The sequence below is a fragment of the Squalius cephalus genome (genome assembly GCF_949319135.1).
Source record: "Squalius cephalus genome assembly, chromosome: 25".
NCBI lineage: Eukaryota > Metazoa > Chordata > Actinopteri > Cypriniformes > Leuciscidae > Squalius > Squalius cephalus.
Window position 1 is genome coordinate 7,446,342 of NC_137146.1, and position 26,821 is coordinate 7,473,162.

The 26,821-nt window shown below is 36.7% G+C and overlaps 2 protein-coding genes and 1 long non-coding RNA gene across 3 annotated transcripts in view; 2 read left to right on the forward strand and 1 right to left on the reverse strand.

The window, feature by feature from the left end:
• The window catches only part of palmdb (palmdelphin b), a 145,694-nt gene that overhangs the window by 26,117 nt on the left and 92,756 nt on the right, over positions 1-26,821 (forward strand). The gene's annotated exons all lie outside the window — the stretch shown is intronic.
• plppr4b (phospholipid phosphatase related 4b) lies at positions 843-19,375 on the forward strand. The gene is made up of 7 exons (XM_079863365.1): positions 843-1,216; positions 4,629-4,814; positions 8,367-8,496; positions 9,691-9,886; positions 13,686-13,743; positions 15,478-15,651; positions 16,077-19,375. Exons 1-7 carry the CDS (start codon positions 1,139-1,141, stop codon positions 17,508-17,510), a joined length of 2,256 nt encoding a protein of 751 aa, XP_079719491.1. The 5' UTR covers positions 843-1,138; the 3' UTR covers positions 17,511-19,375.
• The window catches only part of LOC307153757, a 68,223-nt gene continuing 53,972 nt past the window's right edge, over positions 12,571-26,821 (reverse strand). Inside the window, exon 3 of the long non-coding RNA XR_013820203.1 lies at positions 12,571-12,675. This is a non-coding gene — a long non-coding RNA (uncharacterized lncRNA). The remainder of the gene's footprint in view (positions 12,676-26,821) is intronic.

Below are 26,821 nucleotides of genomic sequence, written 5' to 3' on the forward strand. Positions count from 1 at the left end.
GTTCCTTATGAGGTTGAAGATATCTACAAATTAACAGATACGAGTAGCTATTCAGTTTTGATATCATCTAATAATTTATGACTAGTAGTAATTATTCCAATATTGACTATCTTTTTAAATATTACTAATAAGTATTCATTAGATGCTAGTACTTATTTATTGTATACAGTTACTTTTCATTCGATAGTACCTATTTAATAGATACTAGTAGTTATTTGTTAGGTACTAGTACTTATTTATTAGACACTAATATTTTTTTTAATTGTAACTACATTTCTTATCTTACTAGTCACAACTAGTTTTTTTACTTGTCTTATGTTATGACTAGTCAGAACGACCACAGTATAGAGTTAAACAAATCTTACTAGTAATAGTTGATATCTGAATGACAGATCCCCATAGAAGTATGGTATGGCAAAATGTTTTAATGTGTTACTAAAATAATAGATAATAGTCACTATCGAAATAAGTAGTATCTAATGAATAAGAATTAGTATCTAGTGAATAAGTACTAGTACCAATTTAATAGGCACTAGAATCTAATTAATGAGTAGCCTACCAGTCTCTAAAAAATAAGAACTAGTATCTAATGAATAACTACTAGTATATTTAAAAAAAGTAGCCAAATATTTAAAGAATAGGCACTAGTAGGCTACCTAAAGAATAAGCACTAGTACTTAATTGAATATATACTAGTATCTGAAAAATAAGTAGCTAGTAGCATGAAAATAGATACTAGAAGGTTTTAAGGATTAAATGTTAAAACTGCTTGCCATAACCCTCTATATTCGTGACATTATTAATAATAATGCGAATGACTGGAGGAATGTAGCCTACAGCTTGTGCGCATGCGCGTCAAGACGAAAGCCCCTCATCCGAAAAATCTGATGTCATCTTGCCGGCAATATTTTCCTCTCTGTCTGTATTTTCAATTTCAGTCATATTCCATTCCTATACAAATAGCGTGTGCAATTGGTGAAGGGTGTAGTGGACTGTGTGTGTCGTTTGTTTCTGTTTGCACCCACATCATGCATCTCCATGGAGCAGCAGCAGCTGATCTAGACGGCTTGTTTTGTTGAATGAAGGTGGACGCTTAGGACACAACAGGTTATTTGCGTTTTTAAAGGAGATAAAAACGATGTCTGCGAGAGAAAGACTGAAAGAGAAGATGATAAAAGAGAGCGTGACACTGCTGCCATGCTTTTATTTCGTGGAGGTAAGTGACTATCTGTTTACATTTGCACGTTTGATTTGACAGGTGACAACTTAGGATATCAGAATAAGATGACAATTCCATAAGGATAAAAATTTAGCCTATATGTTACAGTCTGAATCAAAAAAATGTAAAATGTATATGTATGACTAGCAGTAGTGATAAATTAAACCTAAGGAGATTTTTTTGCCCATGATGCTCTTTCATAGATCATGAATGGACTTCCCATTCAGGTTTCAAAGTATCAACTTCGTGTCAGATGTTTCTGCTAAATTTCTTTGGAGAAATAAAACAAATTTTTGAGTTCATATTGTAATTATCCAAAAGAAGAAGAAAAAAAAATTTTTATCCATTGAATGTCATTGCTGTAGGAGAAACAATCGAGCTTTATTCACCACGAAAATTATATATTTTTTGTTGCTGGTGTTGACATAAAGTAACAAATTAAATAATAATACATTAAATTAAATATATATTTGATATACAATTTTAAATAATTTTTAAATTCAATATAATATTGAGTCATTTATTTTAAAAGTTTATTTTTCTTCATAGCTGTTTGAATCTTTGACTGTTTCTGGCTTTTTGAAAGTCACAGTTGAAACATCAAACTTAATGCTAAGGATTTATTCTACTGGCCCGATTGGGCCAGTGGTTCAAATGTTTACTAGCCCTGCCAAAATTTTCACTGGCCCCACCACAAAAAGTAGGCTAATAAATAAATAAAAAAGGCCTAGTTATTGTCTTCATTGTTTTTTTCTTTGTCCTTTGTTGCTTGATTAACATTAAAACAATGACAGGTTTATTAGGCTGCTGTCACTTTAAGAGCTGCACGGATCCAATATACTGTTACACATGCATTTTTTTCTCAACTTTTTATATTCACTTAAGATACAACATACTATGTTTACTAGGATACTTGCGTTATTTTACGTAATTCTGTGCGAAAATGCCCGTTCAAGTGCAAGAAGACGTGAAAGAGAGCTCAATTCAGCATTCACACACTGTCTGAGAAGCGGCTTTTAGGCGGGCGTTTCGGATGGGTGGGCACACAAAACTCCTCACACTATTGAATTGAGTCCTCTTCCGCGTCTTCTTGCATTTTAATATTTAAATTGTCAAAGATTAAAAACACGTTCAAGCTGACAGTTGCGTCAACCATCCCGAGCAATGTTTACGGTGGTCTCGGGCCATCGGGCAGTCCTTATTGTCGAGCCCTAGTATTTCCTTTTGATTGCATTTAATAAGCACAGCGTGCAAACAAAAATTAATCTCACTAGCTTTATTATTATTCGCATTAAATTAAAATATCAATGGGGGTTGTAGAAACAAATTAAGGACACTGATTTTTGGATTTTTATAAGCTCTTTGCTTTCGCACCCAGGCTTTTTATTGAGCATTGTTCATTTCGGTAGATATTTTCCTTGTAAAATATCATATAGTTTGATATGTACGAGTAACTAGCATAGAGTGATGTCAGCACTGGGATGCTGTGCTTCTGTCAGCTCTTCTTCTTAGATGTTCGCCCCAGGAGGTGCTTCTCTGCTCTCCATACATCATGAAGTGGTTAGTGGAATATATGTAGGTCAGTGTGACATAAAGAATTGAGGCGGTGCAGCTTTCACACCGCATATGCATACACAAAACACGTGATCTAGTACTTAAGAGGAAGATCTAAGCGTGCACTCATACATTATGCAGGGTTGTGCTGAATCTGACATTTTCATTCATTTATTCATTCCTCCATTTGCTGTTTTTCTGTGAGGTTTGCAAAAGTCTTTGTAAATACCAAGGTCTAGAAGATCAGGATTATCATATTTGAAGGTTTTAAGCAGAAACAGCTGGATTGTGTGCTTGTCAAGATCTCATTGAAGTTTCCTCAGGTCACAGAAACCTCCCTGACCCAAGCACATTTCCTCAGCAATACTCTTATCGTAACCGGTCCTTCACCAAGCGGACACCATCTGTACCTGCTGTGATGGTGCCTGTCCCACATGGATCTGAGAACAGCCTCTAAGAAACACTATCCTCCCCAATTACAGCAATCAATTATTAAGACCTCAGTGTCACCTGTTCTTTTCATTTGGGATCATTTTAAAACCAACATCAAATGCATTCACAACCCATTATTCTTCCATAACAGGATTTTATTTGATCTATTTTTTCGCTTATACTGTATATACTGTATCTGTAATCACCTTAATTATTCCACATATGAGCAAGTATGTTTGCAAAATCGGCCAGTGTATTTTGTGTCAGATTGTTTTGTCGTATTTACCATGGTATGCCAGTTATTAAAAGCCCTTCATTAAATTTCTTTACAGTAGAGTGCTCGAGGTCAGTTTGCGGGCATTTGATTTGCAGATGGTTACAGCAAGCAGCTGCCGTTCTGTGCTGATTCTGCAGAGGTGACCCATATTTTCTACCAAAGCACTGGCACTTGGGACAAACCGTAGAAGATTTACAGTCCAGAGACCATAAACACGAACGTCAAAGAGAATCATGACACATGATATGGCACCCATCAAAAGCCTACTTCTTAAATTACAGTAGATTTTAAGTTTTACATACCAGATAATTGTTCTTACTGAGCCTTCTCCCATCAGAGCACATTGCGCATTTCGGAAGGAGGGGCTTCATAGAGACAGAAACTAAACATGCACAGCGTTACTGACAGACTGGGAAGAGAGGTGCTGCAACAATGTAAAATATGTGAAAAATGTATTGTTGAACATTCAAGCATGAAAACCTGTTCTAGTAGAGTCCAAAAACAAAATCAACACTTTGAAAGCGGGCATAATTGATCCCCTTTAAGATTTATGTATTTGAATGGCATATCATTGCATTAAGATTTAACATAAACAAACCAACAAACTTAATTTGATGCATATTTAGCAGTCATACACTACATAAATGAAACAGGTAATATTTATGCACTTATATGCACTCAAACATGGCATAGTTTAGCTTCATTATCATTGTGAAAACAATTCAATTTATTTTAAAAAGTATGAACATGGTTAAAATATGGCTAGCTGTGGAACAAAAAATCTGAGTGTAAGCCATACCAATTCACCCCCAGTACCAATCAAATCATATTTTCACCATGTGTAACTATACAAGTTCCTAATTTAAAAGAGCTTTCTCTTTAATGTTAGTGTGACTCCATTATAGTTTTACTGCAATTCTGTGAATCTGTCACCATTGGTCTGTTTTATTACTGGCCTGAACTCATTAAATGGCGTTCATATACCTAGGATATTATTTATTTTGTAAGTACTGCCCTCTGGGTTTATTTTGCAATAATGACAGGCAGACAGTATGTACATTTCCATAGGGACACGTTATGTGGTGTAATGTAATAACTTGAAAATGTTTGTTGAAGAGCTATGTGATGTTTTCTCATCTCTAACAGCTTCCTCTCCTGGTCTCATCTGTGGTCAGTGTGTATTTCTTGGAGTGGACGGACATTTTCAAACCGGTCCGCTGGGGTTTCAGCTGCCACGACCGCAGTCTGAGTCTGCCTTATATCGAACCCACGCATGAGGTTATTCCATTCCTCATGCTCCTCAGCCTCGCTTTCGCAGCTCCTGCTATTACGGTCAGTCTAACCCTGTAGTGCTACATACACACACATACATGTACTGCAAGATGCACTCATTCTTCTGGATACTGTACATTGGATGATGTCAGAGAGATAGGACATGCATAGAGGTAAAAATGTGTCTTGATTTGTGTGTATTCATGCACTTTGTGTTTCAGCCAAGCAGGACATGACTGGAACAAAATTATATTCAAACAATCTCGCAGTGCCAGAGCTATCGGCTATCAGCATAGAGTCTAGTCTACTCTGCATCTTATTCTAGCCAAGAAACGCTCACTTAGACAGAGACTGTCAGAATAACATAAGCACACAAGAAAGTTGTATTCAGTGGACAAATGTTTTGTTACTGTAGGCACTTTTCTATTCATTTTATTTGTATTAAATATATTAATAATAAGAATAAATGTTTCTTGAGCAGCAATTCAGCATATTAGTGTCAGAAGTTTAGCATGATCATCTCAGTGTTCGCTGTTACGACCTACGTCTACTGACTAGCCAATAAAAATGGAACATGAAATGGCGTATTGATCAACGCGACACAACACTAAAACTTAAAAAATCTTACCTCAAGCTCCATTTGCAAAATTGGCATGACAAATTGACTTTTTTTCCCTAGCATTGACCATATTCTCCTCTTTCGCTTCCTCTTCCTTTTTTTCAGCGCACATAAAACCACAATTGCCAAAGTGAGTTTGCCGGCTCTATTTGTTTACCAAATTTTATACTAACTTGCATCATAGCATACGATTCAATAGGTGTCATCATTGTACAGTCTACATACATGTCGTACCCAAGTTTATCAGATCCATGTCGTATAGTGTGATTTGTAATTATCTTATAGGATTGCTAAAATTGTACAGTCTGTAGCAGACATTAGTTCTACTTCATTCATTAGTTCACTCCTGTTCCTTTGATCTTTCTTGGGTTATGCTGCACAGCCAAACCATGACAGTTGATTTCTGAAGAATCATGTGACACTGAAGACTGGCGTAATGGTGCTGAAAATTCAGCTTTGCCATCTCTGGAATAAACTGCATTTTGCAGAATCACTGATCAGGATTTCAGATTATGTCACAGCCTGGCAGACAACTAAGCTAAAAGCGGAAAATACAGCTATGCTCATAAATATGTATTTGACTTGCTGCTAAATGCGTCAAAAACTTTTAATATCTTTTCCAAACTAAACTGAAAGCTCAATGACAGGAAAGTTGTTCCAGGACCAACTAGGATGTGGATGCAGGAGCATGTCCTACTTGAGTGAATTTATAGTTTGCCTGTGGTCTATTATCACAGCTGACACACACCAACTGGCCTCCCCTTCAGAGCCTTATCTGACACAGTACAGAAAAGAAAGCTTGTGCACGAATATAGCTCAAATACACAATGAGATTTTCCTCACGCTACTCCGTGAGCAATGAGCTGTCAGATAGCATCTTTCTCTCCTCAACTCTATGACACCTTCAGTACATCAGTACACTGCCAGAACGTCTGCCAGCCCTCTGAGAATGCCCTGATGACACAGTGAATTTGCTGTTCTCTTCTTCTAGCTAGCAAGGAGTCCTTAGGTTAACTGCTAGTATTAGAGGAGATGAGTGCAGTTTCGCAGCCGGCTTTACTGTGGATTTTTTGGTAGTTTGGTTGTTCACTCGTACTGAAAATCGGATTATTTCACACTCAAATTCATGTTGAGTTTTTGGGGCAGATTGCTGTTGTTTCGGAAGTGCAGGATGGTTAGTTTCACAAACGCTAATGGGCACTTGGCGCTAATGAGTTGGTTGTGGTTCTCAACTCTCTGATAGTTACTCTAGTTAGTGGCAAATTAAAGAATCAAACATAGACTGAGATCATCTTCACACTTGGTAAATTTTCTAAATATACCGCAGGCATTTTTTTATATTAAGGTCAAACATTTATCAAGCACGTCATCAAATTTTTTTTACATTTCATAAGATGATTTTTTATCTTCAGGCAAAAACATGATTAGATTGAATATATCATATTAACATGAATCAAAAGCAATCAAACATTATACAAAAATCTCCAGTAAAATAACATCTAAATATGCCCAGAAGGTAATTGTATTGTCTCAGATTTTACTTTTAGACTTCCTTAGGAGAAATAAAAATGCACACATTAGTTGACATTCAACAACAGTATAGAGCTATAATATTAATGCGGATGAAAAATCTGGCCTTGGGAGACTTAAATGAAAAATGCTCATACTGAAACCTCTGACATTCTTTAGCAAATATGAGCACGGTTTGAGACTTTGTTCTCTTTTGAAAGTACAGAGAAGACATGTAAAATGAATGGATGTTTTTCAGGACAAAAACTGTTGCAAAAAACGTGATTTTTCATTCCTACTGTACAGGAAAGAGAAACAGAAAGCACTGCCTGAACGACTAAAATGACTAACATTACAAAGACACCCGATGTACTTTTCTCTGCAGCATGTGGCCACCATGCTAGCTATTTTAGGTAATTAAATAATTTAGTTTGAGTAGCAAGCAGAGAGCTCCGATCACATTTTCATCTTATCTCAACAAGTTCTGCTGCATAAAAATGCATAGCAAAGTGTGTCTAAAAAGTCATTTTAGCTGTCCAATAATGACAGTCATGACCCACTCCATCCTTTCCTTAGCGCATTCTGGGTCTAAAATCTGTTTACCTACATAGGCCTGATTTAGCATCAGGCAGGAAGTGACTGCAGGCATTGAGATGTCCTGTTGTTTCTCCAGGTGTCATGACACAATATCAGTGTCTGAGAGCCGAGTTGGTCAGATGGGATGGGACGGTGGGATCTGCATGCTTCCTGGGATCCGATTCAGGTCACGGTGTGGCACATGGACAAGCCAATGTTTAGATCGTATACTTAGCACCTCCCCCACTAGGCTGGAGCGTAGAGCACAGCCGATATCAATCCCACTGGGATTTAAACTCCTCAACTGGCGGCATACGCAATATAGAATAGAAGATTGCTAGCTGTTGAGTATGTACAGCCTATATTGAGCTAAAGATTTTTTTTTTTTTTTATAAAATCAATTATATATAACAATACATTCTTTAAAAATGTATTATATTGTATAAATATATACTACTGTATATAGTTCACTTCAGCACTTTACAGCACTAATGTTTGTGCAGAAGTCAGTGGGTGGGTGATTTTCAGAAGGCAGGGAGGTGAAACGACGGGGACAGATCTGGAGCAGATTACGGATGGATGTGCCTTTGATGCACAGTGACAGCCCTGCTTAAGATGGGCATTAATACATAAGTGTGCAATGATCAAAAACGGCCGCTCTCTCAACCCATGAGAGAGCTGATTGCATTATGGCTCATCAAAACTGTGCATTTACAAGTAGACAAGGACATTATGGCTGTTCTGTTTAGAGGCTTCACTTCAGAGCTTCTGGATTTGGTGTCATGGTGAAAAGAACCCCCTGAAGAGTTAGTATGAGAACGTTGAATGCAATCTGAGAGGAGAGATATCCACCGTTCTGAACATTTGATCCACTCCCACCTCTGTCTTGGTGTGTTGCATGTCCACAGATCATGATCGGAGAGGGGATTCTGTTCTGCTGTCTGTCGCGAACGCAGTGCGGAGGTGGAGCTGAAGCCGATATCAATGCGGCCGGCTGCAACTTTAACTCTTTCGTCCGGCGAGGTGTCAGGTTTGTGGGTAGGTCACATTTCTAGCAGATAATATTCTTTCAATCCTGATTAGTCTTTATTCTGTTAAAGGACCACATGGAATGATACATTTTTGTGGCTTGAATTCTGTGGAATGAATTTAAAAAAAAAAATCTTCTGCTGAGCTCAAAAGAAGAAATTCTGAACAATGTTCACTCGGCTACCTGTTACGCATTAAATGCACACGAAAAAAAAAAATGTATCTCTCAGAACATGCATCTAAATATTCCTTGCAATAAAATGAAAAAATATCAGTGGACATATCGGTATCGACTGATGAGACTTTTTAATGTTATCGTTATCAGTAGAATAAGCTGATTTATTATAGCCAAATGATCATGGAATCCCACATTATTTCTAGTTGATAAACGTGAAGGCTCCACACAAAACAGATTGATATGTAAGGGATAAATGTACATCCAGCCGGTTGTTTTCTCAGTCTTGCATCAGCCTGAAGGGGGTTTATTCTGAGATAACAACCGGCCAGATGTACATTATCCCGCGTATTACACTGCTACTTGCCACATAAGTAAATAATTAGACACGAAATATTGATCTGAGTTGAAATATTTTATTAGGTCTTTAAACTCAAAGCTTCCGCGGAGAGAGCAGTTGCCAGCGCGGCAAGTTCAAACTAGACGGACATTTAAGAGATACGGTATCCAGTCATACCACTTATTACACAGCATTCACCACATAAATAATTATGGAGATAAGAGATATTGATTTCAGATTAAACTGTTTTAAAATCACACCTGTTTTTATCTAATAATCCAACAGTGTACAAAACAATAGACACAAAATGGCAGCAGCTGCGTTTCTATGAAACAAGAGAGAGCGAGTCTGTGAAATAACTGTACACAAAATATTGATTTGACTGAGTTTTAATATTTTATTAGCTCACCAAATGCAAAACTTCCACAAAAAAAAAAAAACAGTTCCTAGCAAGTATATAGCGCTACTGACTTTAGTAACCCGGATGAGCCTGCGTTATCTGTTTTCAGCTGTTGATATCTGGGAATAACATGCCGCTGGATGGCACGATTGACCAAATCAGAATCAAGGATTCCCCAGAGCTGTGTAATAAATACAATTATCCAATATACTTGTTATCAACTTAAAGTTAACAATAAATATCAGTAATAATCAGATATCGGTGCATTAAAGTTCTTTTTCTTTTCAGGCGTTCACGTGTTTGGCTTATGTGCCACTGCTTTGATTACCGACATCATCCAGTTGTCGACGGGTTACCCCGCCCCTTACTTCCTGACTGTCTGCAAGCCCAACTACACTTACCTCAATACCTCCTGTGAAGAAAGTTTCTTCATCCTGGAGGACATCTGCTCAGGATCTGACGCTGCTGTCATCAACGCCGGCAGGTACAGCTCTGATTCTTGGCAAACGGAGATAGATCTCTGTTGGATTAACAGTGCCACAGTCATGTGAAACAGATTATCTTAACACCCGCTGATACAGACGTTGAAGTTGATAAAAAATCTTCAAGTACTAGTCAAGTGTGGATTCTTGACACTCAGGAATTCATACGAACGATACAGGCACAAGAGCCCAAACAGATCAAAGCCAAGCGTCACTGCAGCCTATGAATAGGGGCTGGAGATGAACAGAACAGCTTTTGATGTACTTTTTAATAAGGTTGGTTTTCAAAGGAATGGATGAGGCTGGTGGTGACCATCTCTCCACTTGTGTAGATTCGCTAAATAATGAAGTACTAAAGTGGCTTATGAATTTCTGAGCATATGTATGCTGACAAATACAAAGATATTGTTTACCCCATTTATAACTCCCCCTCTGTCTGAATTAGATTCGCTGTTGTGTCAATTCCGGAACCCTTTATCCGACTTGAATGTGTTGTAGACCTGCAAATATAATCTGATGTGTCAGGTTTTGAAAGTATAAATAATATGGAAGTTAATTGCATCCTTTCCCCCAGACTTTTTTTTTGTCAAAGATATATAGTATATGCAGTCAAATCAGCTTGTTGTTTCCTGCTTATGTGAACTGTGCTACTGTGAATGTTTATTTATCCTCTAAACAGTCAGAGAAGATGCAGACACACCATTAGATTCAACAGATTCAGTGCACCATGGGAGTCTCCCAAAGAGCCAATAGCCATGGGCATAAACAGTGTCTCTATAACATTCACATTAGTAATTACTAATCGCACAGACAGAATCTATCTGTCTTTTAGTGCTGTAAAAAGAAGTTTTTTTTCCCCCCTTCATGCTTTTGCAAGAGTTACATTATATGATCACGCTCTTATTCAAGCAAATGATTTTAAACGCTGTCTGTGAATCTCCTGTCTGTGTGACACACACACAGTGTGCAAAATAATTGGGGATTTAAGTTTTTTGGATCATAAACTTGTGATGTTCACCTGTTCTATTTCAGACCAGGTTGTTAAAGACAAGAAGTCTAATATTTGATTGCATTATCTCTACTTTTAGTGAGGATTTTGCTTCTCATTTTGATGAGGCTTGTAAGCTGGTCTCTCTTGACTGTCCCTCAAATAACTAAGATGCTGAACAGTAACTTATTTTATTTAACTCTACCTGTACTGACATTTTAGACTCCATTTTGGCTGAACCATGGCTAAATAATGATACACGGGCTCTGAGATGAGTATGTCGGTGCGCAGAATAGAAGTGAAAAAAAAAAGATAAGTTGCATGTGTCTTTAGAGATATTACGTACATCATTAACAAACTATCAAAGAGCTGTGAAGGAGGCTAAATCAAAGTATTTCTCTGACTTAGCTAGAAATTATCAAAGACCCAAGATTCTATTTCAACAATTAACTTAAGTTATAAATCATTCTATTGATCTGCACTTTGATGACCCAGCCACTGCTTGTGAACACTTTTTAAGGTCAAGATACGTGACATTACACATTATTGTCCCCATAAACTATGATCCTCCTCCTTCATCTTTTAATGCCTTTGAAACTATCTCTATCTCTTTGGGCTCTTCATGAACTGGTTACGAAGTTAAAACTAAACACATCTGTAACTTACATTATTCCAGCGCGCCTACTTATTCAGGTTTTTGATGTCAATGGGCCTTGTATCCTATCAATAATAAATAAGAGTCTTTCTATAGGATTTGTTCCAGATTATTTAAAGCATGCTTTTGTCAAACCTGTTGAAAAAAAATCAAACCTTGATGCGACAGTTCTCTTGAATTTTAGGCCAATTTCCAATTTACCTTTTATCTAAAAAATCCTTGAGAAGGTAGTTTCTGTCCAATTATTAAAACATTTTTTAGAGTCAAATGGAGTCTTTGAATCTTTTCAGTCTGGTTTTCGGAAACATCACAGTACAGAATCTGCTCTTAAGAGTGTCAAATTATATTTACTCTGAGTATTACTTTGAGTGCAGCCTTTGATATGGTCAATCATGATATTCTTATTTCTCATCTTGAACATTGTGTGGGTATTAAAGGTCATGTATTGAACTGGTTCAAATCTTATTTGAACAATAGAACTTTTTCTGTCTATATACTGTAGATGGATGTTTATCCTCCAAATCACGTTTGTCCTGCGGGGTTCCCCAAGGATCTATTCTTGCACCCATTTTGTTTTCTTTATATATGCTCCCTTTGTGCTCATTTTTTAGAAAACACAGAGTATTATTCCATTGTTATGCAGACGACACTCAAATATATGTGCCCATAATAACAATGCTGGTCTACCTGCTTTAACTGTTTGTTTGTCAGACATTAAGGCATGGATGTCCAATGATTTTTAAAATCTCAACGAGAGAAGACTGAGGCAGTTGTTTTTGGACCATTAGCTGTGTCTGGCAGCTTAAATTAATTGTTGGCTTATGTAAAGCCATCGGTTAAAAACTTGGGTGTTGTCTTTGACTCTGCCCTGTCATTTGATAAGCAGGTAAATGCAGTAGTAAATTTGTGCTTTTTCCAGCTAAGACTACTGGCTAAAGTAGGCCTCAAATTGTGGAATAGCCTACCATTATCTATTAGGGTAATCGCTACAGAATCTTTGTTTAAAGCAAAACTTAAAACCTACCTTTTAGAGAAGGCTTACATTAGCCTCATAGCATAATTGCCTAAGTCATTTTTTGTTTCTTCTTGTTTTCCAAAGACATTGAAATATGACTTAGGCAATTATGCTATGAGGCTAACGAGTCTTTCTGAGCTTGTTTCTCTGTATTTTATTGTTTTGATTGGAGTTTTTATATTACTTTTCCAATTTTTGTACAGCACAAGGGTCAGCGACTGCTGTTTTATCGTGATATATAAAAAAATTAAATCAACTAAACACACACAGAAAGCCGCTTCAGACAACGCTTGAATGGACAAAAACACAAAATTATGCCAAAATGCCCTTTTTGTCGAGTATCCTCGCAAGCACAGTCTCAAATGAGTTAAAGTCTTAAATGAACGTAAAGAGTTGTGAGAAAATGGGATGCATGTCAGATCCACGTGATGTGCGTCAGGTTTTAAAGTGACCGCAGCCTAATAAACCTGCTGCTGTCTGTCATTAAAGATAATCAAAGAACAAAAGAAAAAGAGAAAATCACTCACTGCACTTGACTGAATAACTTTTGTAGTTTTAATAAGGATTAATAGATATTTCATTTATAATTTATGCAGTGAAGACTGTGAAGTGTTTGATAACTTTATTCAATTTCTCTATGTATCCTACCTGTTAGACCTACCTGATAATCTTAAAGCACTGTTTACAAGGTTACATGGGTCAAAAACCAACAAAAACAATAACTTTTTGTGCATTTTGACAGGGCAAGTAAAAATCTGAACCGGTCTGACAATAGAAAAAATTGAGCCCCGATATTTATTTATTTATAATTACACTGTAATGCTGAATGGCTATAATGGCTAAAATTAAGGGGAAAAAATCTATTTCATAGAGACATCAGTAGCAGTATTGGTATAGAACACCAATTACATAATGAGAAGAGAACTGTTGTTAGATTTTCACCTCTTGAAAAAACAAAATATAGATTTACTTTGGGGAAGAGGATGCACTTAAAATCAATCAAACGCCCGAGCAACTGCATAGCAATACACTAAAAACCACCTCTAACGCAATGTGTAGAAATGTTTCAAATGTGTCTGCTGTATTCTTGTTTCAAACTCTTTTGATGCCAGAACTGATCGGAATTGCTTTCATTTATTTTAGAAAATCCTTCCCGTCACAGCATGCAACACTGGCATCCTTTGCTGCCGTGTATGTCTCGGTGAGTAAAAGTCATTCATTTAGAAGTATTCAGGCACTTTCAATTCACCGTGCTGCTAGACTAACAGATAAAAAAGCTGCACTCATGTCACCTTCTGTGAAAAACTGAACCTGATGTGTGGATAAAAGGACTACAGCTCTCTACTGTCATTTGTGCTGCAACATCCAGATGCCTACATGCAGTTTACTGGACCTTGTCTAAGTAGCAAAATGGAGTGTTGACCCCCTTGAGTCGTGTGTTTTTATGTGTTTGCATGTAATTGTCCATTCGAGGGTAGGAATACAACAATTTGCATCTTTACATGTTCAACAAAATGCTGTTAAATAGCAAAAATCTCATTCTCATTTTTCAAAAAACAAAAAAACAAACCAACATGAACCATGTGCACATTATGTTGACAGAATGCCAATAAAGGCATTTACATTTGGATTAAAAATAAATTGGCTAATTTAGATGTCAAAGAATGTTTTTACATGCACAATCTTACCCCAAATTTGCATGAAGAGCTTAAAATGTGTTTGGCCATGTAAATAGTGTACTTGTCAGTTGAAGGTCTTAAAGGTTTTTTGCCCATTGCTCTGCATGCAAACACCTTTACTGGTGTTCAGGCAGGTCATTCAGTGTGTTATTCAATTATTCATTATCTCTTTTTAAGTTTTAACATCAAAAACAGAGAAAAACATGATGATTTCAAAGTGTGGTTTTGAAAATAATCCATATAGCTCTCTCAAGCTCAAGGTCATTTGTGACCCTGGACAACAAAACCAGTCTTATGGGTAAATTTTGTTACATTGAGATTTATACATCATATGAAATCTGAATAAATAAGCTTTCAATTGATGTCTGGTTTGTTAGGATAGGACAATATTTGGTGGAGATGCAACTATTTGAAAATCTGGAATCTGAGAGTGCAAAACATCTAAATATTGAGAAAATCGCCTTTAAAGTTGTCCATTTCTGTTCCCGATTTTGTTGCATACACTCACAGAAATACATTTTTGATATATTTAAGGTAGAAAATGTACAAAATATCTTCATGGATCATGATATTTACTTGGCATATAACAAAAATCGATCATTTTGATCCATACAATGTTTTGTTGGCTATTGACACAAATATATTCTTGCGACTTGTGACTGGTTTTGTGGTCCAGGGTCTTATTCGATTCATTACATAAAACAAAGAATCACCTGTTATTTATATTGAGCAGTTTCACTTAAACCCTTATGAATTTCCTTGACAAGAGCACAGTTTAAGCTGTTTGAATGAACTTACACATTGTCATCTTAAATGGGTAGTTCACCCAAAAACAAAGCTTCTGAACAACTTGAGGTTGAGTAAATGATGACAGAATTTGTATTTTTGGGTGAACTATCCCTTTAAGTACAGTCAGTCTATTAATCTTGAGTCAATGGATGCTGACTCGTTTTTCTGGGTATTTGTACCAACCAACTCACAACTCTAGGGTCTTCCCAGTCACAAAATACTCAAATGATTAAAATGTGCTTCATTGGTGTAGCGATAATGTGCTCTATGATACACTCAAATCAGCTGATTCATGTTCCCTGTGGTTATTACATTTTTTTCTTAAGTGTTTGAAGATTATTATAATTATCAAAGTGTCTTTAAACATTTCAATGAAAAGCGTATGGTTCTGGCTCACTACCTGATTCTGCTTCAGCTTGGAAACATCACAGCAAATCCGTCATTGTGATCATCTCTTTCTTGTGCAGATGTACTTCAACAGCACGTTGACGGACTCATCCAAACTGCTGAAGCCTCTTCTGGTCTTCTCCTTTATTATCAGTGCCATCATATGTGGCCTAACCCGTATTATTCAGCACAAGAACCACGCCATTGACGTTTACCTGGGCTTCCTGCTTGGAGGGGGCATCGCTGTTTACCTAGTGAGATGAATATAGGCATTTTATTATATATCTCATAGCATTTTAAAGCATCGTCATCTGATAAAAGGTCTTGGTGATCTATTTACTTGCATGTGCACAACATTAAAACATAAAAACCATGATTTAGCCAACTAGGACTTGTTCCTGGATAAGATCTGTGTTGGTTTTGGAACAACATTCCCATCAAACAATCATAAGCCAAGCTCTATATTGTAGCTCTTTCTTTCCCCTGAAATGAGTAGGAATCAGATTTGTTCAATTCTCCAAACTCCAGCCTGAGCCTAACCATAAAATCAGACCAGTTAACAGCAAAGTTGTTCCAGGACTAAAAAGGATGTTGATCCAGGAATATGTCCCACTTGGCAAACCCTTATTTTTAAGTATGTTGTAAAATTCCAATGAAATATTGTGTTTTGTCTGTCCAGGGTTTGTTTGCTGTAGGGAACTTTCAACCGAGCAAGGAGAAAAGGACAAGTCAGTATCACATTCGGGATTCTCATCGAACTATGGCTGACCTGTGCCATCAAGGTCACCACCTCCCTGCCAAGAGCTGCGGTGGCAGTGACGGCCTCTCATCTTCATGCTCCGAGGGTATCCTGCACCGCAATGCCCAACACCACCAGGCAGGACCTCCAAGCAGCCTGAAAAAAACTAGCAGAGATGTGGAGGTCATCAATACTCGCAGCCCTCCACACAAAGAGAACATGGTGACCTTCAACACCTTGCCCAGAGTGCATACGCCCGCCATGGACGAGTCTGCCTTCCGGAACGCCACCATACACACGTCCTCGGTAGATTCGAGTCGATCCAAGCAGCTGCTGTTGCAATGGAAGAGTAAGAATGAGAACCATAAACATTCCCTGTATGCCATGGAAGGTGGACCAGGACAGTCTCCTCCAAACAGCATGGATGTCCGCTGCAATTCTGAACCCTATGCTGTGGGGATCAACGGTGAACATCATGGACCTGGAACCCCATATCTAAAAATGGCCACTGGAAGTACAACACTTCCAAGCAACCCAAGCGGAATTGCTGGCGGTGCTCGGATATCCATCCAGTCTCGACCTGGTTCCTCGCAGTTGGTCCACATCCCAGAGGAGACACAGGAGAACATGGGCGGCTTGCCAAACAACTCCCGTGACAAATGGCTGAAAAGCATAGAGAGGACTGTGGAGAAGGGTGGTGAGGTACCGGTGGTTAGGACTAACTCTAATGGCCAGCCGCGCATCATGCAAGTCATTGCGATGTCCAAGCAGCAAGGTCTCCTGCAGGGAAGCTCTCCCAGTTCTGACAGCAGCAGCCACACCAGCTCCACAGCACCGCTCCAGCGCTACAAGAGCCTAACCGAGGAGTCTGGAGGTCAAGGCAGCACTGGAGCCATCATTCGGGTGGAAGCCCATCCGGAGAACGGTCGACCCCTGGTGCATGCGCACTCCACGGATGGAAGTGGCTCCTGGACGTGGAAGTCCCAAAGCAGCTTAAGACAGTCATTTGAGCTTAACGACTTGAATCGGGACTCGGAGAGCTCTGAATCCGTGAGAGATGGGAACAGTTCTACAGACAAAAAGAGCTCTACGGACAGAAAGAAGAATGGCTCTAATGCTCCTAAAGTCGTCGCTGTGCCAACTGTCCCAACTGTCCCTATTGTATCTACAGCAGGCAGTAACCACCATCCCATCCAGACCATTTCCACCATCCGGGTCACTCCCATGGAAATGAATGAATCTGGTTCTGAGAGCCACGACTCCAGCTTGCGTAGAAAAACCAGGATCCTCATCCCTGAAAGAGGAAACAGTCCAGATAATACCAGGAACATTTTTTACAAGGGAACATCCACCACCCCTGTTTTTAAAGAGTAGTCAGTCATTATTTTGACAAAACAAACAAATGAAGAAACCAGAAGAGGTCGGGTGTTTTTACGTAGACACATTTGCTATGTTTTACACAGTTATGCATGAGATGATTCACTGACTATATATACTTATAAATATATACATAACAGAAAGAAAGAAAAGCACAACATCCAGGTTTTGGTCGTAATTCTGTTTACTTTTGTGGTAATAACATTGTAAACATATGACAGTATATCACATGGAAATGGTCTTACCTTTTATGACACACTGTGAAGATGAAACTGTGACTGTGCCAAGTTTGAACTGCAACACTGTATTCAAGTATTTAACATCACAGATATCTTAAAAGATTTTTCATATAGTCATACTTTCATATACATCATTCACTTATTCATACAATGATAACTATGCTAGCTGAAACTCTTATTTTTGTATTCTGTAAATAACTTTTAAACTTGGTGCTGCCCAATTCTAAGAACATTATGTAAAAAAAATTGACAAATTAGAAAAAACATATCTTGAAATAGAAAAAAAAATACTGTTTTCCAATCTGTGCAGTGCACTCCTCTGAAAACTGTCATTTGAACTTTCTAATGACCATAAGTGCTTAGAATATTCTCTGTAGCAAATGATAGTCATAAAATGACATGCGCTTCACGTTTACTACTTGCAATACAAATACTTTACATACTCTATGTATCTGTAGGAATTTGTACGTAAAAAGTACGTTCGTGTATATTTCAATAGACACGAAGGATAGTGTCCATGCAAGGATAGTGTATGTAACCGTGTCAAAGCATAAAACTGAACTGATAAAAAAGAACTACACTTTACATACAAATACCAAGGAATACTAATGAGATTCATTTCTTCCAACTAATGTCTATCTTACACTCTTTTCTCAAATGTATATTTGCATAACAGAATTAACTGTACTTTTTTTTTCAAAAAGATCATTCTGATTGTATGTCAGTTATTTTAAGGTTAGCTGCATTAGTAGCAAGACAATATTCCACAATGATTACTTAACTGTGGTTATACCACTGTGAGTTCCAGCTTTTTAGGCCAAACAGTCATATTAAATGTTTTATACACTTGAGTAGCCCACTAAGAAAAAAAAATGGCTTTACTGTTCACAAAGTGATTTGCAATGAGCAAATGAGCTCATTAAATTTAGTGTCATCTTAGCTGTTAAAAACTACAGCAGAGACATTTAATTCCATGTTAATTGACTGTGTAACTTTTTATAAACTGTAAATTAATGTGCCAAATGGTATTTTAAAGAGATTCTGTTTTGAAACATTTCTATAGAAGTCTGTATTCTTATAAACCACAAAACTCTTTCAGCACAGCTGTAGCCAATGCATGGTAGTTTGATATTTCACATTTATTTTTTGGTTTCCTTTTTGTAAATGATGCATATGTGTAGCAGCTGCAAGTGTGATTATTTATACTGAATATAAACTACTTGTTGACAATCTTTATAGATAAAAGTTATTTTAAATCACACCAGAATACACTGTATGTTATATTTAATTTGTCAAGAGATTGTTTGGATACCTGTTAATGTGCACTAATGATTTTAGAAATGCATTAAGCATGCTGGTAGCAGTGTGTGTGTTTTCCGAGAAACATTGTACTCTGTAGCACTCTGTGTAACTATCATCGACACAGTGACGTGAGATTCAGTTTGGATAGGAATGAATCAAGTCGAACCTGTTACATGTTACGTGTTAATGTTGCAGCGGCCTGACAGAAAATACACAGTTTGTTTCTAACGTAACATGGTTCTGTTTCCCTCCAGTAACATGGTAGATGAATAAAAACTGTGCTGTATCAGTGTTTGAATAAACATTTGCCATTTAAAACTGCTGAGTCTCTTCAATCATGAATTGGCTCCACATTTGCAATGGCACTTTCCACAAATAGGGTAAGAAAAAAAGTGAACAAAAAGATTAACCTTCATTTAAATATTACATGAGGAGTTCTATTTATTTTATTTGAGGTATGCCATTATTTTTTAATTTTATGTCTGAATATAATTTAAAACCCAATTTGTGTTTTATGCCAACATTGTTTATGACACTTAATTGCTGGATACAGTCAAAAACATCAAGACTACTTAAGTAGGACAGGACAAAGTCTAAAATTATTTAATGGGACATCAATTTGTACCTTATTCTTGGAAAGTGCCTAATACTTTGTTTCTTCGTCACTACTGTCATAAACATTAATAATGATCAGTTAGTGAAGAACAGTCAACAGACATACACGAATATGTATGTATTGTCTTTGGAGAAAAAAAAGTTACATTTTCAAACGCAAAATTAAGGCATAACAACTTTAAATTGCTGCCTTTGGTCTTTTGTCCATCCTCGAAAATACACTCTGTCAGAAAATTAGCGTGGTCAGATAACTCTCATCCTTTCTCCTACACCATGCTACGTCGATTGCATTAAGCAAACCAAAGCTGGCATGCAACGCTTTATCCATGGCTAGCATTTAATGAGGATGTTTTAAAAGAAATATTAATTTCACACTGGATCAAGAACGTTCCACGCCACACAAACACACACAAAGCTGCCTTAGTGATGTGGAAACGCTGGTCTCGTTGAGACTGCCATGTGTAATTATCATCGTACAGTAAAAAAGTAGGTCAGTGAATTGACCTAAATTGAATGTGAGCGCTGCCAGATACAACTCGTCTCTTATGAACCCTTGAAGTAAACCAAAGGAAAATAAAACTATATAAACAACAACGGCTGCTCTGTCACACAGAAACACATTCTGACACATTCTAGACCAGGGATGTCCAATCCTGCTCCTGGACGGCCACTGTCCTGCAGAGTTTAGCTCCAACCCCAATTAAACTCACCTGAACCAGATAATCAAGGTCTTACTAGGCATTCTAGAAACTTCCAGCGGGGTGTTGAGGCAGGCTAGAGCTAAACTCTGCAAGACAGTGGCTCTCCAGGACTGAGTTTGGACACCCCTGGTCTAGCCCAAACATTAGTGAAGTAGTAGGCTACTTGTGGTTTTCAGTTCTCAGTTCAACATCACAACAAACAGAATCGCTGATATGTAATATACTTACAGACACTTTCTTTTAGCTTAAAAGATTCCCTAGTGTGAACATGTTTTACTTCAGTCTCCATGTGAAAAAGGACCCTAGTTTTTTGTAGCAATCATAATTTAAGTGTACAGGTAGTATAGCTAGTAACCAGAAAAACTAGATAGCCTTTCATTATTGTGGTTCGGTCAATGTAGCTGTAAAACAAACTAACAAAACATAGCTACAACTGCTATAGTTGTAATAAAAAGGCATTAAATACCCTCATTCCCCTAATAGGTTATTTCATATAAATTCCAAAACACCGGGCTAGTTAGTGATATGATAAGTAAAAAAAATCCATAACACGTTTATTTTCATGCTAACTTACTTCAATATAGACAAGCTTCTTCAAAAGCAGCCAATATCCTTGGCTAAAATACTAGTCTATACTACTTGTGTTCAGTTAGCATGGGAGTGCTAACCAAAAACCTATTAGGCTGCCAACAAGATCTTGAAATCTGTAAAGCTAACATGCTAATGCTAACGCTGTGGGTTCCCAATGAAATTACAGCTTCTGAATGCAAGCAACTATTTGAATTATTTGGCATTCCTTGTGTCTGAAAGATGAGGAATTTTGTTTTGGATATGTATTGTTGAATAATGTATTAGACATCAATTGATGATTAACGTGAGACGGTTGACATTCAAACTATACAAAAACAGTGGGATAAAATATGCATAACTGATACAGTAGATGGAAATAAGAATGATTGTTCAGGTGATGGCAAAACTTTAGCTGACCTAACAGTGCTTGAAAGAACTCATATAAAATCAGAGGGCATGAAATTCATAAATAGAGATAGCTAAAGTGCTATCATGGATATTTAACACCTTTGCTTACATGTGCACTTTTTTCACAAATCAAAGCTCACACAATTTTGAAGCAATTAAAAACATTATAGTTGGTTATCTGTGCATACACAACTATAATATTATATAAAGTATTATTTATAAATAAATATCAAATGTTTAATATATATTATAAAATATTACTTATAGATGAAATATAATATTATTTATATAGAAATATAAATAAATATAAGGCAAATATCAGAATGAGTAACAGAGTTGCAGATTTAGCCTAAATTAAGGTATCATTTAGTAGGGGACATGATTGAAGGTCTAAAATACCTGCAGAAAGCTAGCTGTTAGCCATTAGCACTCACATTCATCTCAATGGCAACTGGTCGGCAGGTGCAGAACATCGAGAAGATTTGTAACCATGAAATTATCTGTTTGTACACAACAGCATTTGCTTCAGAGATCAATATTCTTCAAAATTTCTCATGAATGACATGATGGTGCTAAATAATGAAAGAGTTTTCATATATTGGTGAATTACTCTTGTTAGGTCAATTGTGAAAGGCAATGGCAACTTGATGTCCTTGTACGAAAGCTGCAACCTTCCAATGCCATTAGAAATTGAAATGCTAATGAATGCCCTTTAAGTGCAGCAGTGACCTTAATGGAACAACCATTTGTCAGCACCACAGTTTATTTATATATCACTGATTTCATATTTAACTCACAGCATATGAGCAGTGAAAGGTCAAAACTTCAAGTCATGTTGTATAGGATATGGACAACAGTGACACAGGAGAAAAAAAAAAAAAAAAAAAAAAAAACCCTGATTGTAAGAGCAAGAAATGCATGACCTGTAGCCATTTACTGTATGGATCAGTACACAATTGATTCCAGCTTTAAAGATGTTCCCAATATTTGCTGCATATATAAACATTTTGTGATTTAGAAAAACTGACTTTTAGATAATAAAGTATAATATTAAAATCATTATAAAAGTACATTACAATCATTTCATTTTAAATGATTATTTTAATAATACTTTTTATGTCTGTATTTTTATCAGATATAATTGATCATTGATCAAATTCTGACATTAAATTAAGATATTGTATACAGTACAATGTTTAATTTAATATTTTACATTTATTATTTTAATAATACACTTTGTGTCTGTACATTTTGATCAGATGTAGTTCTTACATTATAAATTAAATTACTGTAAACAAAATATATATTTTTTTTATATTTTTAAAAAATGATGTACTTTGTGCATATTTGTGTCCAGATGTATTTGATCACTGAATATTAATTCTGATTCTCTCAGTTCTGTCAAGTGTGCACTGTAAAAACCATATGATCAATAATTTATGACATGTTTTACATTACTTTAACTCATCAAAATAAGTTTCAAAATAAGCAATTTTCTCCTTTTTTGTATAAGTTATACAAGATTCAACTCATTTTTCAAGTCAGTTTAATGTAATTTAAGTTGAAATGATGTTTTTTCAAACTTTAACCAAGGGCTGCTGGCAGATTCATGAGATTTGTGATGAGGATCATGTCACCCTAAACACCCCTGAATTTTTCATTAACGGCCCTGATGCTCCAGGCAAGCTGGAATTTTATTAATAAAATACTCACTGGCTTGATGCAGAGGAGGCGGCGACAGGGACATCGTTCAGTTTTGTAATGTATAAGCCATTGGAAATGAGTCAGGTAAATGTGGAAAATTCAAGAGCCTAAATGATGTGTGTAACTTAAGTGATTTCAGAGTTAAAGTCAACATAAAATAGCATTGGCACAACCCATTTTCAAAATATTTAATGAGATTAAAGAGGTACATTCACATTTTGATTTAAAATAATCAAAGAATTTGATTTGAAATAATTGATAGCTGGAACTAGTAAGCATTGTGGAAGAAAATACTGCAAAGTGAGTCTATTCTGATCTACATTAAACAATAATAAAATGTTTCTCAAAAATACACCATTGTCATTTAAAATAAGTTTTAGGACCTTGTTCAGATGTACTGTTGTTTTATACAATACATAATCACTGCAGATCACAAACTGGGTCATGTGTGGTGAGATATGAAATGTGATTTTTTTCTGTGAGTGATATTTTACCAGTTTAACCTTCACTGACATTGAATCAAACAGTAACTCGGTGGGTCATTATTGTTGTCATGACAGCGAACTTCCAGAAGAGCCTTCATTATTCCAGGATCCTGGAAGACATACATAAAACAGCATGAAAGCAGCTTGTGGAAGGATATAAAAAATTAGAATGTTAAATATTCAAATCGATCAGATTCTTTTGTGTTCTTTCTGTTCTAACAAAAGCTTAAATGTCAGAAACATTAGTAAATCCTGACCTGCATTTGTATTTGGTTGATTATGGATGGATTTTGTTGTACCAAGTCTGCATTGTTGCTGCTTTCATGCAACCTTGAACTGACTTTGAATTTAATTAATTATGCAATTAAGTATAATTATGCAAATATATGTGTTTTTTTGTTGTTGCTTTATTTAAAAAAACTCCACAAGACCCGTCTATCCTTCTGCTCATCTATGGATAGATTTGCTTTCAGAGCAGAAACCGAAGGTTTTAGGTGTGATTCTCATGGGAGGTAAAGCTGTTTGTTAGCGGCCTACAATCAAATCTTTAGAAACAGATGCATTTGTTCACCCACATCTCTGTGGGTGTTCTGTGACTGTCTGAAACACAAACTGATATCTGAAGAGCTGAGATATGGACTTGGAGGAATGTTTCGATGTTTACTCTAGGGGTTCTGAAGAGAACTTGATCTTTCATGTGACCACAGTCAAGTTATCAGTTTAGTTATCTAAAGGCCCGGCATTCACACCGAGAATGATACATACAAAGTTCTGTCATGAAACTTTAGATGGCGCAGGCTGATAGGTTCTTAACTCAATCCTCTGCAATCACATCATTCTCAATAGGGCACAGCTGATTGGTTCCTGCTGTATCAGTAGCCAATGAGCTTGCATGCTCAACCTTCAAATACTTGGTCAGCATTTACTGTAGCTACAGCAGTGTAGCAAGACCAAGACCAAACATATCAACATTGTCATATCCATTACCATGCCAAACACTCCGAGAGTTGTCCTGACAGAACTATGTTAGCGTCCAAAACGCACATTAACAATATGTATATTATAAGCGCGAACTGCAGTTATGTCGTCTGTCTCAGGCTCAATAAACTCAGAAAAAATGTTCTGAAAGTGATTTCAGTTCTGTACTATTATCGCTATAGTTGTGGTGTGGGCCTAAAACTGTGCTGTACAAACCAGAGAAAGACTCCAGTAATATCACATGTGTCTCCTTTAGAGTTTTAGAACCGATCTCAAACATAGACTGTAAAAAAAAAAAAAAAAAAAAAAAAAATTGATGTACGACATGTCTCCACTTCCACTGTAGAAAAATAAAGCCAAAATAGTGGCAAAATATAGAGAGTGCGGGGTTTATGACCTATATTGCAGCCAGCCTCCAGGGAGCGATCAAAATATTTTGGCTTTACTTTTTAGGACGTGTGCGGCACACTTGGGCTGTGTTCGAAATCTCCCCCTATGCCCTTATTCAATATTCCCTACTTTAGTCCACTAATATAGTCCACTTGAAGGAGTGAAAGAAAACGAGTGAGTGATTTCAGACCATGAGTGTGTCGGAAGGGCTGCCGCTTTCGCATGGTCTGTGCTTGCTGTTTAAGAGTCATTTGAAAGTTGCAAACTCGAAAACCGGCAGCTCCTTAATGAAAAAATGTAATAATCAAGTACAAATTAATTTATACCTGTATGATATTATGCTGTAGCCACATTGGACCAACAGTTTGGAAAATGGATGGATGAATGGATGGATGATTCAGCTGCGAGCGCCATCTTCTGGTAGGTCGCGATAATTCATTCGGCACGACCGTCACAGTGCATTATGGGTATTCTCTAGCCGTTGAGCAAAAATCGGTTGTACACTCGTTATTGCAGTGCATTGTGGGATTGAATGAGCATACTAGATAAAGTCCACTATGGTTTCGGACACCACTACAAATGGCTGTCCCCTCAATTAGTGCCCTATTTAAGGGCATAGAGGGTGATTTCGGACACAGCCTTGATCTCAATTAAGTCACAAACTGTGTATTCTTAGACGCCCATGTAACAACTGTATGAGAAATAAAAGAGTAACATCTGAACAATAAAAAATTAATCTGGGAATGGATGGCTCACCTGGGACTCTGCATATTAAAGGAGGTTGAATCCTCACACTAGCACAAAAGAAGGATGTTTTTTTTCCCCCAAGATTGTCAGCATCAGTTACATTTATTTTTGTCACACTTGCTGTTTAGATCTAGGAAACTGTTAAGCCCTAGACTCACCTTTACACCTGAATACTCACATATACTGTATACACACAGACACATCATAAAGAGTTGGCCTCATTTCTGATAAATGACATATGGCGCTTTTTCACACGCGGCGTCGCACGATTAGCAGCGCGGTGAGCCGTGAAGCTAATTGCCACAATGGTGTTCTCTCACGGACTGTGCTGACATTTAGCAAGCGAGGCCAGACATACATTTCAATCCAGTTTATGAGGATGAAAGTGGATTCTGATTTAAAGTAGCACACTAGCTTGAACAATCTTTCTGTCACAGGTTATTAACTACAAACATTTATTATTACAGCATTAAAACTGCAAGTGTTTTGTTTCATAAAAATAACAACAACAACAAAAAAAAAAGAAAAAAAAAAAAAAAATATATATATATGGCACCACAACCTTCACAAGAGACTATCCTGAGCTGTTGAAGGCAGATATATCAATTTTAAAACTTAAAAAAAAACAAAAAAAAAACAGGCCTACTACAATTAAAAGGTTTGGGGTCAGTAAGATTTTTTTTTTAAAGAAATTAATACTTTTTTTCAACAAGTATGCATTCAATTGATCAAAAGTGACAGTAAAGCAACTAAAATGTAAAAAATATTTATATTCCAAATAAATGTTGTTCTATTCATCAAAGAATCCTGAAAAACATGTATCATGGTTTCCACAAAAACATTAAACAGCACAACTGCTTTCAACATTGATAATAATGAGCAATTCAGCATATTAAAATGATTTCTGAAGGATCATGTGACACTAAAGACTGGAGTAATAATGCTGAAAATTCAGCTTGGCCATCACAGGATTAAATGACTAAACCTTGACTTCTTGGGCTGGCCTCATACACTCAAAAAAAAATCAAAAAAAAAAAAAAAAAATCTGCTTGTTCAAATTACTGTTAAAATGTGCTAAAGCAACTTAATCATTTAACTTTTGTCACAGATTAATATGATTATGTTAAATCAACTTAAATCTGTCAAATTGAAGTCAACATAAGTACTTT

Coding starts and splice junctions, on each gene's coding strand:
- plppr4b (XM_079863365.1), top strand. CDS start 1,139: ATGTCTGCGAGAGAAAGACTGAAAGAGAAGATGATAAAAGAGAGCGTG. Junction 1,217..4,628: donor CATGCTTTTATTTCGTGGAG/GTAAGTGACTAT, acceptor CATCTCTAACAG/CTTCCTCTCCTGGTCTCATC. Junction 9,887..13,685: donor GCTGTCATCAACGCCGGCAG/GTACAGCTCTGA, acceptor CATTTATTTTAG/AAAATCCTTCCCGTCACAGC.